The sequence below is a fragment of the Lepisma saccharinum genome, unplaced genomic scaffold, assembly GCF_977018435.1.
Source record: "Lepisma saccharinum unplaced genomic scaffold, izLepSacc3.1 HAP1_SCAFFOLD_406, whole genome shotgun sequence".
Classification (NCBI taxonomy): domain Eukaryota; kingdom Metazoa; phylum Arthropoda; class Insecta; order Zygentoma; family Lepismatidae; genus Lepisma; species Lepisma saccharinum.
In genome coordinates, this window is record NW_028143110.1 from 218450 (window position 1) to 234253 (window position 15804).

Consider the following 15804-nt stretch of genomic DNA (forward strand, 5'->3'; position numbering starts at 1 on the left):
CAGTCTACGGCGTTGCCATGGTAACATTACCTCAATGCCCCGCCCGACCGCTTGTGTGTGTTATTCAGTGTGTACTTTGAACTCCGCAAACAGTCAACAAAACCACGTGTGTTATGCGGCGTTCCTTCACTGTGTGCTGACATGTGTTTTTTTTTCAGCTGTTCTCGTGTTGTCATGTTTACTTCAAAACTAGTTAAGTGTCAAACCTATACGATTATTTTTATATATGCCTCAAGACTTCGTTATTGGTGCTCGTACTCTTTGAGTACACAAGAGGCTTTGACCTACAGTTTTAATTTTTTTTTCTATGTGTTTTAATTTTTTTCTCAACGGTGTTTGATGCTATGACTCTTCTGGTGATCTCAATATTTTTTTTTATGGTGATGTGAATCTTGTGGTGAATGGATTGATGTATTGGTTTCCTACGGATTTTGAAATTTTTAATAAATGATAATTTTTAAATATAACCTCCTCCGGAGCTAGTCGACCATCTAAGACTGGATCGATTAACTCAACAAGGGGAATGTAGAGATATGGAGATTATTAAACCGAGAAAACCTCGTCATGGTAATATTCACGCTTGTTTATTTCCTGGAATTGTCCGACCAGCGGGCGATCCCAAGAATGCGCTAACTTTGTAACTTCCGTTAAACAAGGAACTGAAAGGCAAACGCTTGGATCTAAACAAGATCTAGCGCGTTCGAAAGGTTTAACAACCTTTCAAAGCCTAAGATTATAAATGGGAGCTCACTCCCGGAGCTCGCTCTCATTTGAACTACGCTTATCATCGACGCTCTTCTTTTGGATTTTGACGCTCATTCGACGCTCACATGGATAGTTAGTCTCTGATTACATTTTACTCTACAACACATTAACACTACAGAACTACGACGACGGAACACGGAGTTACGGCTGCCTAGCATGCAGCGAATCGCAAGGGTTTGCTCGGTTTGGTGAGCCAAGGGTCGCAGGATAGAACCTTGGCACCAGTCACAATTCGGTCTCCAAGAAGCATCTGGACAAGAACATCACACACCTACCAGGTATGAACAAGCGTAAATAACCTTTACATTCACATTCCATATCTCTACCCTCTTAATCGGAGCAGGTTCAGCTAACAGATACAATTAAGCTCTACCTAAATGTATAATTGAAACACCCCTGTGACCTCAGATCCCAGGTAAAACGGGATTACAACAATATAGATGTGCATATTTTCCTTCACCCAGCAAGCTTTGAGATATTATGTCAACGTGGCTAGCATCTATGTGTAAACTTTAGCCGCCCTTCTAACTAAAGTATCTAGAGTTTTGAACACAGACTGTATTGTTGGAGTGTTGTGTGGGAATCTGGACATTGCAAAATTTTGAATAATGCATTTGAATGAAATAGGAACTATTTGTAATGTAAATTATATTCATTAGTTAGAAATCTATAAGTAATTAACTAGGGCTGTGACAATGTACTGATTACTATCCATTAAATATATTTCAGCAGAGGTAAAAAAAACATCCATAAGCCAAGGGCCGATTTGATCCCTGTGGATTCCTGGAAGAAATCTCCCCCAGCGATCTATCTCCCACTGCCCTAGATCTGATGAATTCGATTCCGTGAGAGGAATGAATCGAACCCTGCCACTCAAAGTTGGGCCATCACTCGCCCTCGTGTCTAGGGGCAAGTTGGGAAGAGTCTGTAATAGACTAGAATCTCAAAAATTTTATTTATTTATTTATTTCCCCTATAACAGAGCTTTCGCTCCAATTACAATAGGCTTACATATATATATATATATATATATATATATATATATATATATATATATTTCAAACAATTAGAAAATACAATTACAACAATACAAAACAAAAGAAGAAGAAGTAGAGCAAAATTACAATAATCGTTTCATAAAGAACACAAGCACAAGTATTCTAGAGAACATAAATCCAAAAATGATATTGACTGAGATAGAACAAGATGCATATCTATATACAGACTGAGACATTTATAACTATACTCGTATAAATACTCATACATAAACAAAAATACACTCATACAGGGATAATTGTATTTACAAACATACCCATGTACACAGAAAACATCTATAATTGTTTGATTTGTTTATGATATTCTACGAAGGACAGATAGGAATTGCATGTATGGCATAGCGAAATCCAAGTATCCACATTTTCTGACTATTTCATTATGTTTAATCCATAGTCTCAGAATGGGCGAATTCTGGTGTTCTGTTGAGTTGTATTTACTGTAATAAAAAGACTGCCTGAACAGTAACATGTCTCTCTTAGCATTAAAGTTTAATGTTTGGAGGAGACTTGGACTGTCGACCAGCCCGTTGACTAACTTATATACAGTGGTGTAACACTGACTTCTTTGAGTAGTAGTTTATGTGATACTTGATCCTGAAAAGACGATCTTTTGTGTTTCTTGTATTATAAGTAACGAACAAATTTCTTCTGAATTCTTTCTATCTTTTTGCTATTACATTGTGTGTAAGGTGAGCAGACTACACTTGCATATTCTAATTTGGTTCGATCAAGGCAATTAAACAGACTTGTCAGAGCTCTTTCATTATGCATGTCTTGTGAACTTCTAATTAGAAACCCTAACGTTCTGTAAGCATCATTAAAAATCTGATCAATATGTGTTCCAAAAGATACTTTAAAATTTATCTGATTTACTCTTTGTAATGCACGATTATTCATTGTATACTGATAAATATTGGGTTTGGTTAGCCTGAAAAAAGTTATTTAAAAACAATTTGTGACATTAAAGATTGATTTATTTTTGATGCTCCCTGCTTGTACATTTTCCAAGTCTTTTTGCAACTTATGCGCATCGTTTGGATCTTTCATTACTTATTACAATTTTAAATCATCAGCACAAAGTAAGAGTTTTGAGTATTTAGAAATTGTGGGTAGAACATTGATGTACGTATAATAGAAATATTAATGGTCCAAGATTGGAGCCTTGTGGTACACAGGAACTAAATTTGTACGTGTATGACTTAGCTTGATTGTATGTCACAAATTGCATTCGATTGCATAGGTAAGATGATATTAACATAAGAGTGTTATGAGAGAGACCAAACTTTGACAATTTACTCAACAATACATCGAGATCAAGAGTATCAAAGACTTTTGCGAAGTCCATATATATTGCATCAACAAAATTCCTATCATCGAGGGAATCGGATATAGTCTGTGTGAAATTGACCAGATTAGTTAAGGTAGACTTTCCAGACAGAATCCATGTTGATCTATTGATATATAAGGTTTAATATGATTGTATATCGTGTCATATAATATATATTCAAATATTTTTGAAGGAGCTCAGATTAGTGATTTGTAATTTCGCATGTGTCTCCCTTTTTATAAACAGGACAAATTTTACTGATTTTCTAATGATCAGGAAAAATTTGCGTTTTCAGAATAATATTGTAAATATAACACAAGGGAGTGCATAGTAATTAGGCACAAATTTTGAATATGTATATTGGCAATTGGTCAGGGCCAATTGATTTGGTTGATTTCAGATTTTTTATGGCTTCATTGCATTCTGCGTTGGTGATAGAATCTATCACTAACGACTGAGATAGTATCATGTCAGAGGATTCAATGATGTTATATGTTGAAGGATTTGAAGCATACACTGTTTGAAAATATTCAGCAAAACCATTAGTACTTAATATGATCGCTTCCAATCTATTACCATTATACATCATATGAGCTAGTTTCCTATTTGTTTTTTTATTGTTTCTTATAAAATTCCAAAACGATGCACGCCAGAGAAAATGATAGTACTTACTGCGTGTCGCTATCACAAACCCATACCTCTGGAGTGGAGGACCATATTGAATTCCATAAGGTGATTCGACTCGGATGATTGCAAATGACACTCACTGATAATAGCGAAGATATATTGACTAAAACAAAAGATTACATGTATATACAAACTTGCTGCAATGCAACGCGATGGACGGAATGAAATCCCCGCGCACACTCGGCCATATTGTCTCGCGAACTGACTGAGCGTCACTCTCTCTCTTTGTTCGAGATTAAACATAAAACAAAACTGAATTCCCCTGACATCTATTGTTAAAAATATCAAACATATCAATTATGAATTGAGACATATTCCCCCCTCTTGGTCAAACAACGTTTGACCAACTAAATTCACTTATCTCCGTCCTTATTGCACTGAGGTAGTGGAACTAGTCTGTGAATCGATCTCTTGAATATCCCTGAAGCTGTAAGCAGTGTGGCCACTCGCAATAAGCCGTCTCTTCCTGGCTGGACGCTGGTGACTCTTCCCAATTTCCACAATAGGGGAGGTAAATGGTCGTCTTTGATGACAACTATCAAACCTGGTTTGAAGTTTTCTTGGACGCTAGTCCACTTGGATCGTTGCTGAAGACCGTTTAAATACTCCTTGGACCATCGCTGCCAAATGTTTTGATGAAAGCTTTGGAGTCTCTGCCATCTGGACAGTCAATTTCCTGGGAGGTCAGTGAGGTCTGGCTCGGGAAAGGAATTAAGGGCTGAACCAATGAGAAAATGTCCAGGAGTGAGAGCACTTAAATCTTCTGGATCGTCAGATAAAAACCGTCAAAGGCCTTGAATTTAGGTGAGCAAAGTTGCAAATTCCTCAAAATTCAGTGTTGACTTTCCTACTACTCTAACTAAATGATACTTAATGCAGCGCATTCCACTCTCCCATATTCCTCCGAAATGTGGTGAGTTAGGTGGAATGAAATGCCACTGGAAGGATTCAGAACTCGCGTACTCATGAATATTTTGTGCGAATTCCTGTAACGAAAATAAGTTATGTTGCTCTTTAAGTTCGCATCTGGCCCCGACGAAATTCTTGCCATTGTCACTGTACAGATTGGCACATTTACCTCTACGAGATGTAAATCTTCGCAGGGCTGCGATAAATGCGTCTGTGGTGAGATCGGAGACGAGCTCTAAATGTATAGCCTTGGTGGCTAGACAAATGAATAAAGCCACGTATGATTTGCGATGAACTTTGCTGTGTGGCGAATGCGATTTCAATAGGAAAGGTCCGCAATAGCCTACACCAGAGTTGAGAAATGGTCTTGACGGTGTGACTCTAGGTGACGGAAGTTGACCCATGAGTTGCTTGGCCGTGGTTGCCTTCAACTTGTAACATGCGAGGCAATTGTGAATTACTTGCTTGATTGTACGCCTTGCTCGTACAATCCAGTATTGTTGCCTGAGGGATGACAACAATAACTGTGATCCTCCATGAAGCTGTCTCAAATGTTCCGCTTCTATTATAAGATGTGACAGGTGACCTTTCGAAGGTAGAATAATTTGATGTTTTGTTTCATAAGGTAAATTGCTATTCTTGAGTCTTCCTCCAACGCGAAGAAGGTTGTTGTTGTCCAAAAATGGGCGCAGGCTCTTCAATGTGCTGTTGGCTGAAACTTGTTGGTGCCGTTGAAGATCCTGAATTTCAGACTTGTAGCTTGATAGCTGAACAGTCTTGATGCATTTATGCAATGCTGATTGCATTTCCTTTGTTGAAAGACTTGCTTTTACATTGTTGTTGGACTTTCTGCAGTTATGTATAAATCGCTGACAGAAAGCTATCACTCGAGTTAATTTCGATAATTTGGAGAATCGTTCGATTGTTTGCTCAAGCGAATTCTGGTAAATTGATTCTGCCGTTATGCTTATTCCCTCCGGAAGTTAAACTTTCCTTGGCTGCTGCGTAAGTGGTCAATGATCTTCTGTATCTGTTAACCAATGTTGCCCATGCCACCATAAATGGTTATGTTGTATTGAAGTGGGTTCAATACCTCTTGAGATTATGTCTGCCGGGTTATCTGCTGAAGGAACGTGTTTCCAATTGCTAATTTGCGTAATGTCTTGAATCTCTGCTACCCGGTTGGCTACAAAGGTTTTCCATCTGATGGATGGTGCTGCTAACCACGCCAATACAATTTGTGAGTCCGACCAGAGATGTATCTCGTCTACCTTCAGACGTAAAACTGGTAACACCTTGTGGACTAATCTTGCTAGGAGTAATGCTGCACATAATTCAACACGAGGTAATGTCACCTACTCGTGATTTAGCACAAAGTAGATTTACTGCTGTTTCGCCTTTGTGGTTAGTTGAATGCACATACAAACATGCACCGTAAGAATATTGAGATGCATCTGCAAATCCATGTATCTGGATATTTCTAACTATTCCATTAATTGGAACAAAACGATTGACTTCAATGTGTTTAACTGCAGGGAGTTGTCTGCGCAACTGTTGCCATTTCTGATTCAAGTCTTGTGGAAGTTCTTCATCCCACTGAACATTGCATGTCCACAATTGTTGAAGAAATTATTTGTATGTAATAACAATTGGAGTGATGAGACCTAAAGGGTCAAATATTGACGCAACGACTGATGCTACCTGTCGTTTAGTGCTTGATATTTCGACGTTATTCGCTACTTCAGAAGCTTTGCTGTTGATCAGTAATTTATCTGCAATAGGATCCCAAGATAAGCCTAAAGTCGTCACTTCTGAATCGTGAAATTCGACTGGAAGCTTCATTTCACGCATGGCTAGCGGAACTGCTTCTAGCACTGTCGTGCTGTTCGAACACCATTTACGCAAAGTAAATCCTCCACGCTGCATAATGTTAATTAATTCTGCCTGAATCTGCAATGCTTCAGCTACGTCTTGTGCTCCGCTCACTACGTCATAAACTAACATGTCTTCCTTGATGATACTACTGATGCGAGGATGCCTGCTGATTTCGCTGTCTGCCAGTTGCTGTAAGCATCTAGTAGCTAGGAATGATGCCGAAGCTGTGCCATATGTAAGCGTTCGTATCTCAAAAACTTCAATTGGTTGCTTGTTGGAGCTTCTCCACAATATTCGCTGTAATGGATAGTCATCTTTATGCACCTTAACCATTCTATACATTTTCTCTACATGTCCTGTGAATGCTATAGGATGTGTGCGAAATCTTGTCATGATGAAGAATAAATCTTGTTGTATGGTGGGCCCGACCATCAATATGTCATTGAGGCTCTTGCCACTTGTGGTTTTGGCCGATCCGTCGAAAACAACACGAACCTTGGTTGTGGAACTCTGTGGTTTAATTACTGCGTGATGTGGCAAATAGTGGGCTACCTGTGGTCATGAGACAAAGGTAATTGTCCTACAGGTACCATGTGACCTAGCTGTTCATATTCATTCATGAATTCTGTGTAAGGAATCCTTAGTTCCGGTTGATGCTCAAGTCTTTTCTCTAATTGGAGAAATCTCTTGGTGGCATGTTGAAGTGAATCGCCCAATGCTTCTCGGCTTTCTTTGAGTGGAAGTCGAACGATGAATTTGCCTGTTTCGTCCCTCACCGTGTTTTCACAATAGTGACGCTCACAGCTGATTTCTTCCTTTGTTCTATGCCTGGTATATATCTACTCAAGGTCCCAAAATCGCTGAAGCTGTAGGTGGAGACTTTCTTCCGTTCGAAGGAAGCATGATATCGATGAATTGTTGCCACTGCATTGTTGTGGAATGCGTCCTGCGACTATCCATCCGAATTCAGTGTTTTGTAGAATCGGCAAATCAGCAGAACGTGTTATGCGATCAGGCTTGAGAATTTCGAAGAAGATCTGGATGCCTATTAAAAGATCTATCTTTGCTGGCACATCAAATGTCGGATCTGCCAATGTTACATGTCTTGGTACTTTGATTGATGCTCGGTGGACTCGATGTGATGGTAAGTTGCTTGTGAGCCGCGGCAATATGGAGCATTCAATGTTGGAACGCCATGTGCTTATTCTAGATTGCAACTGAATATCCACCTTGAAATTTGCTTGCGACTCAGCATTGTTTATGCCTTGAATCGGTAAATGCTGAGGATGTTTCTTCAGTTTGAGACGCTGAACCAACTCTTCAGACGCAAAGTGGCTCTGGGATCCACTGTCTAGCAAGGCTCTACAGTATATCCATTGACCTGCATGATTCTTGACCTTTACCACTGCCGTGGAAAGTAACACGCGTGATGTATGTTGCCCTTTGAGTGCACAATAAGAAGCTTGTGGAGTTTGATCTTGATTCTCGTTTTGCGTTGCTTGAGAATTTTCATTCTTGCCTTCTTCCGTAGATTCTGTGCTGGAAAATGACGTTCTTGATATACCATCATTATGCAACAATGTGTTATGCTTACGTGAACATTTTTTACACGAACCTGCCTTGCAAAGGCGCAGTACGTGATTTGGAGATAAGCAGTTCGTGCAGAGTTTATTCCTTCTAACACAATCATACTTCTGTTTGTTAGTCGCGGCAATAAATGATGCACACCAAAAGAAACAAGAGTTCGCACTAGTGGTACTAATGAAAGATTTCGAAAAAATCTTGTTTGATCTTACATTGTAATGTTGAGGTTTGATTGATTGCTTATTTACTTCACTTGGTGCGGGCTGAATGCTTTCCAGCGCTTGACATCGTCTTTCCAAAAATGAAAAGAAATCATCCATGCTGACAAAATCTGTTTCGCTATTTTGCAGTTCCCACGCTTTCCTAGTTCCTGAATCTAGCTTAGACACAAAATTCTGAGTGAGTAACATGTCCGCCAAAGGTACATCTGTGTAAAGCGCATTTACTGCATTCAAGTTGCTTGTCGCACATCCCACAAAGGAACGCAATTCCTGAGCACTTTCCGTGCTGACTGCCTTGATGTTCAATATTTCATGAATGTACGATGATGCGATTAGCTTCTTGTTTGCATATCTACTCACAAACAACTTCCAAGCAACTGCGTAATTTGCCTCCGTGGTGGGTAAGTTCTGAATGAGCTTGTACGCGTCGCCCTTGAGCGACGAACGTAGATACTGAAACTTCTGAATGGAAGCGATGTCTTTGTTATTGTGTATTAAAGACGTGAAAGTGTCTTCATAGGACAACCAGTGCCGATAATCACCCTCAAACGTTGGCAATTCTATTGTAGGAAGTTTGGGCCGGGTTGCTGTGACATGCGATGTGTTGACGGCATCATGCTCCGCTTGAACCTTATCATGCTGCGATAATAAAGCTTGCATCCGGGCACTCAACTTGTAGTACGCCGTTTGCAATTCGTCTCTGACGTCATCCTGCGATGAACCAGTTTCAGCTTCTAACTGATCTTGCACTTGCTCAATGTCCACCCAAATGCGAGACAATGCATTCAAACGAGTACGCACTTCTTCAATGTTTCCTTCACTTTCACTGAATTGATTGACGAAAGTTTCCATTCGAGTGATTTTTCCTTTTAATGTCCCTCGTTGTCTAACAAGACGCTGCTGCACTTCGGTCTCACTCATTTTTATGAAGAACACGAAAGGTTGAAGGAAATAAATACAAGGAAATGAGCCAGACAAAGTAAAATATACTTACCGACCTCCTGCGCCGTTGTCGTGTAGAAAATGATGCATGAAAAGTATCGTCCAGCTGTTTACATTCCTTTGCTGCGAACGACAATGGAGCTGCATTGTTGGCAATATGGCTGCTGTAAGAAACTGTTCTTTCCGCACTGCACTATCACTTGACCTTGAACTTGAACAGAATGTCACGTATCAGAAACATCCGTGCCGGTAAGGACCAAAATGAATGAGTCCGGTCACTGGACCAAAATGAATGTTTTGAGTGTGGCCACTGCTGAACCAAAATGTGCTTGCCTGTTGGGCAGAGATGGGTCTGTCTAATTTGTACGATTCACGCCAAAGAAAATGATAGTACTTACTGCGTGTCGCTATCACAAACCCATACCTCTGGAGTGGAGGACCATATTGAATTCCATAAGGTGATTCGACTCGGATGATTGCAAATGACACTCACTGATAATAGCGAAGATATATTGACTAAAACAAAAGATTACATGTATATACAAACTTGCTGCAATGCAACGCGATGGACGGAATGAAATCCCCGCGCACACTCGGCCATATTGTCTCGCGAACTGACTGAGCGTCACTCTCTCTCTTTGTTCGAGATTAAACATAAAACAAAACTGAATTCCCTTGACATCTATTGTTAAAAATATCAAACATATCAATTATGACTTGAGACAAGGGATAAGAACGTTTTTTACATATTGATCTTTTCGGCACATGTATGTCTATCACACCATTAATTACCTTGTAAAAATTGTCTAAGGCTTTATTGGGATTCTTGTAAGTAGCTAAATTTTCCCATTTTTCATTTTCCAAGTGCTCATACATATTGTAGAAGTCTGCACTTGCAAAATTGTATACAGTAACTCGATTTGATTTTACACCAGTAACCTTTTTGTTTACAAAGCTCTGAATAAGTAGTGACGGGTGGTGGTGGTCTTCCTCAAGCATCGGGTGTAAATTTCTAATAAGAGTCATGCTATCACTTATGTTTGTCAATAATAAATGAAATGTTTTCCCATTTTTATTTGTTACGTATTGACAGAGTTAAGATTGCCCATTGATAAAAAAATAGGAAGAGAGGGACTAATAGGTCCACCTTCTAATCAATTAAATTGATCATGTATTATTGTGGTAATACTAAAATCACCATCAATAATTACTTTAAAACTATACCGGTTAGCCATCTCCTCAACCAATTCAAAGAAATTCTGATACTTCTTAATTGGTGATTTTAGTTGAAAATGATAGCTTGTTCCGTATTATGCAAGTTAGTAACCTAATCATTCTGTTTCCTTTTTCTCGAGAACGAGAGATCGTATCAAGTTTAAACAAAAAAAATGCACTAATAAGTTGGGCCCAAAAAATCCGGAGAAAATATTTGCAACAGCCCGAAAGTCACGCTTTGTGGTTTTAATGGGGGACACATGCCCCGTTTGCAATACAGATTCGGAAATGCGAGGAAAAAATACGATTGTCATGTGAAACATTTGTCTGTACCACCTACAGTTTCCCGTGTAGAAAATGGTTTTGCAAAAAAAGGAAGGTGAGCCAAATCGAATATACCGAGCTTAACAATTAAGATAAGTGCAGCACCATAACAGTTCCGGAAAGTGCAGGACACAAGCTTTCTAACGATATGCCACATGATGACTGTGGGAGTAAAAAAGGATGAAACCCCAAAAAGGGGGTCTAAACATAGGTAAGAACTCGAAAATTTCAAATGGCAAGGCGGGTAGAGTAATACCTCGTTTTATAGGTCACAGAAAACGTGAAAAGGATGCGAACATGATTTTGTAATACACTGACCGGTTTCAACATGGCGACCAAGACAATTCCTACCCCTGAACTTGGTGTTGCAAAGTTAGAAATTACATACACACAAACACACACACTGGACAGAGTACGTAAGATCCTGTACAAACAATTATGGTAATGTGTCCGCTCTTGAAACACCGTACTACTCTAAACTTTGTTTGAGGTGCAACTTTGACCGCCCTTCACACTTTCCCCAGGCTTAGGACTGTGCAACGAATGGTTTACTGTCACGCACAATAAGGAATTCGTTGGCGTGTTTAACGGTTGCTTTGCCAACGAAAAGGTCCTTTTCTCACAATTGATTGTCAAACAATTGTTTGCAAGAGACATAGGCCTAACTGAAATCATGATAAGAAATACGAAAGAGTAATCAGAAACCAATGAACAACGAAAACGAGAAGAATAGGCCAAGCACCCAGTGTAATGCATATTTACCAACTTACAGTAGGTGTTCGAAATGTCTTCCCTCGGTCTCAATGCATTTCTGCACATGGACACTGAAATCATTCTGTGCTGCAATAACTTCTGCCTCACTAATCTGCCTGCATACAACAACTATGCGCTCGATCATGGTTGTAGGGCGATTTTGGTAAACGATTTCTTTCAGTAGTCCCCAGAGGTAATAATCTAAACACGTTAAGTCTGGTGACCTAGGAGGCCAGGGCACAGGCCCACCTCTACGTAGCCAGCGACCACGAAACATTGCATTCACCTGATTCCTTGCTGTAAGCTCAAAATACGCTGGGCAGCCATCTTGTTGTAGCCACATGTGTATTCTGATGTGTAAGGGGACGTAATCGAGAAGACTGGGCAATTGTTGTTCAAGAAATGTGCGGTACACAACACCCGTAAGCCTCGCTTGAAAAGAAAAAAAGAGGTACAATTATTCGTCCGCCGATGATTCCAGACAACACATTCACAGACCATCTACGTTGATGATCAACCTCTTGCATCCACCGTGGGTGTTTGGCGACCCAGTAATGCATGTTGTGCCGATTTATCTGACCATCACTTTTAAATGTAGCCTCGTCAGACCACAACATTTCGTCAAAGAATCGAACTTTTGCATTCACTTGAGCTTGAGACCATATGGAAAAGTCTAGCCTGCTTTGAAATCAGTTCCGTGTAGCTAATGATGCAAGGACACGTGGCACGGATGAAATATTTGATCCTTTAAAATCCTTCGCACTGTACTTGCGCTGACATCAGAATCACGAGTAACTTGTCTGAATACTCACGTGAGGATTGAGATGGAAAGCTGCAGGTACACCAGCAGACCTCTCATCTCGAACAGGCCGAGCAATGCGTTCGTGTTTGTGACTGCTAGAAGGCTGAACATTGCTCCTTCTGCGTACACGATCGGCAAGGGTGCGAAAAACATGTCTTGAACGATGTTCCCGATCGGGATACCTTGCAGCATACACACGAGCAGGAGCAGAACTTTTTTGTTGGCACTCACCCAACACCATGAGTATATCAAATGTTTATTCGTTCGTGAAAGGCATTATTAGTTCACATTCAACAATTTGTCACTGCGAATTAAGTACAGGAATGCACACTACCCGCGAGGAATGCACTGTAGAACGTCCTGAGGTACCACACAATGCCTTCATTGATGCAACCACTTGTAACAGACAACGGTGAATGAGACCAAGATGGGAGGGGCGTAATCGCGTTATCAGTGGAAGCACACTGGAACCGACTGCTATGCAGGAGAGCTCGTCACACCTCGACCCGTCGTACTTTCCGATTGCCTTTGTTGAACCGGGCAGTGAGGACAGCGTACGTGCAATGAAAAGGAACTGGACACACCGGCAATTGGCGTACTTTGTAATTTGTCGACTGGGCCAGGATGCTGTATTGTGTACTGCAGCCTACCCAACACGTGAGCTTATGCTTATTGCTATTCGTACACAATGGCCCTGAAGTTCAACTCACTGCATGTTGTACACTCACAGAGGCATGTACTAATACGAAAGCGCAAACCTCTCACCCGGACTTTCAGTACACTGACGTTACATGTGACGGGTGCCATGGTCTGACAATGGTAGCGAGCCAGTAACCAGTTAGAAACCTTGTCACGAATAAACAGCTGTTCCACTGGCATTCATTGTACAGGATCTCATGTACTCTGTCCAGTATTTATGTTTTGCTATTTACGTACGTAATTCCTCACTTTGGAACACCATCTTCAGGGGTATGAATTGTTTTTGTCGCCATTTTGAAACCGGTCAGTGGATTACAAGATCATGTTTAAATCCTTTTCACGTTTTCTGTGACCTTTAAAACGAGGTATTACTCTACCCGCCTTGCCATTTGAAATTTGCGAGATCTTCCCTAACTTTAGACCACCTTTTTTGGGTCACGGGGTTTCATCCTTTTTTAGTCCCGTAGTCATCATGTGACATATCGTTGGAAAGCTTGTGTCCTGCACTTTCCGAAACTCTTATGGTGATGCACTTATCTTAATTGTTAAGCACAGTATACTCGATTTGGCTCATCTTCCTTTTTTTGCAAGACCATTTTCTACACGGAAAACAGTAGGTGGTGCAGACAAATGTTTCATATGACAATCGTATTTATTCCCCGCCTTTCCGAATCTGCATTCCAAACTTACCCATCGAGAAGGGGGTGATGTCAGGTCCACCACCATCTCAATTTTTCAATTTTTTCACTATTAAATTTTGTATACAAAAATGAAACTATATTACATTGTTCCCTAGGGTGTTCCCACAATTTCTGTATTACTTTTGTTAATAAAAAATAAATGTAATGTAAATTGGAGGCAAAATGCACTTTGTGGAGGTATATATCAATACGTGCCATTCGAGCCGCTCGTGCCTGTGACAGTTTACAATTGGCTGGAAATGATGGTATTTTTTAGAATTATAATAGTTAATCAACAAATGCACCTCTACAAACAAACAAAATATTATTGAAATATTTGTGTGACACTCAAGTAATAATTTCTTATTATTTCTGATTAATTATTGTAATCTTTGTAATTACTGTATTTAGTACGTAACTGAATATATATATTCAACGAAGGAAACAGTGATTAAATAACAAATTTATTTCTTGAATTTGAGTTATAAACTAAATATGTTAACCCCCTTGTAATTAAGTAAGTCGTACAGCATGAATAAGCTAGGGTTAAAAACATGGGAAGGAAGGAAATAACATGTCTTTGGGTCCAATACGGAACAAAGTAGCTTCTTTGAACTATACTTACCAAAAAGGTGTTGGCAAGATTGTTACCTGTGTGAACAACATTCGTGGGTGCTAAGATGTAGTTATATTGTGTATCAAAATCTTCTCGCATCTCTGAGACAGGGAATGTATTTTTGTAACCAGTTATTTGTGTGTGTATATTAAATGTGTGTTTCACCTAAGGTGAGTATCGTTCCAACTCACACCTCCAACACCGAAAGTTTAGGATTACAAAGTGGAACTGGGCTACTCTCCCCGAAAATATATGTTGTTTTTATACAGGGGCACTGATTAAAGTAACCTCTTTTGGCACGATACAAACTATTAGTTACATAAATACGAAGAAATATCTACCAACCACTCTCTATGTGGTTGAATTCAAACATTGTGTAAAATTGTGCACGTGAGCTTTTACCAGAATTTATTTTACTTATCTTGTTCGCCACTTTGGTGGTCAGGTGAAGATGAGTGATGATGTTATGAATTTAATTAAGGAACTCTCACAATGAACACCCTTATGTGGCCCGATATTCCAACCAAGGACAAGAAAATGAAACCTATTTCACTATGGATAGAATAGTGACGCTACGCATGAAAGTATCTCTTGGGAATAAAGTTTGTGTTTCTAGAACTGTATATTCCTGCTTGTCGAAACATATCTCTTCTTATTTTACAATTGCGTCCCATAATAAATGTGGCCTACAGTAAATCGTCGCACAGTCACTGATGTCTTTGAATAAGTATAGCGTGCGAACAGTTGAACAATTTTGGAATAACCTTAATATTCCTTGCATTCTATTCTACATAAATGAAGCCCCGGAGGCGAGAAACACCCGATTACAACCCCCGATAAAATCGTCCCAAAAGGCCGACAAAATTAAAAAATCGCTCAATTGGCCCTTTCTTAAACGTGAAAATGCCCTTTCTTTCACGTCCTTAGCAACTGTTTCCATGGCTTTTCTGCGTGTGTCGCTTCGTGTGTTCGTGTATCGCGTCGTCGTGTGCTCATGTGTTACACTCCCGTCGCTGGATCTTCAAGAACAGTTCGCCGATCTCCATTAGCAATGCACGCTCGCCATTGCGGTTATTAACCTTTAGTCCCCCGCCGTTCCATATGTGGAACAAAAAAGTAAGTCCCTGTCAGCCGCGGTTGCATATATGGAACAAACAGCTTTAGATACAATTATCGAGGGTTTGCCACATTATATTTGTATATTGAGGTTGAAACACTGACAGTTCGGTTCTGGAACATGTGTTTACGAAAATTCCAAATCCCCCCTCCTTTCTCGGAATATGTCACGTGTTTGGGCTCACACTTGACAGACAAAATGAATGCTTGGTATTTACGATGTTGTTTTCCTCC

The 15804-nt window shown here is 39.9% G+C and overlaps 1 protein-coding gene across 1 annotated transcript; it reads right to left on the minus strand.

Moving 5' to 3' along the window:
- Nucleotides 1–4634: 4634 nt before the first annotated feature.
- LOC145982767 (uncharacterized) lies at nucleotides 4635–5549 on the minus strand. The gene has a single exon (XM_083116132.1). It carries the CDS (start codon nucleotides 5547–5549, stop codon nucleotides 4635–4637), a length of 915 nt encoding a protein of 304 aa, XP_082972258.1.
- Nucleotides 5550–15804: the final 10255 nt, after the last annotated feature.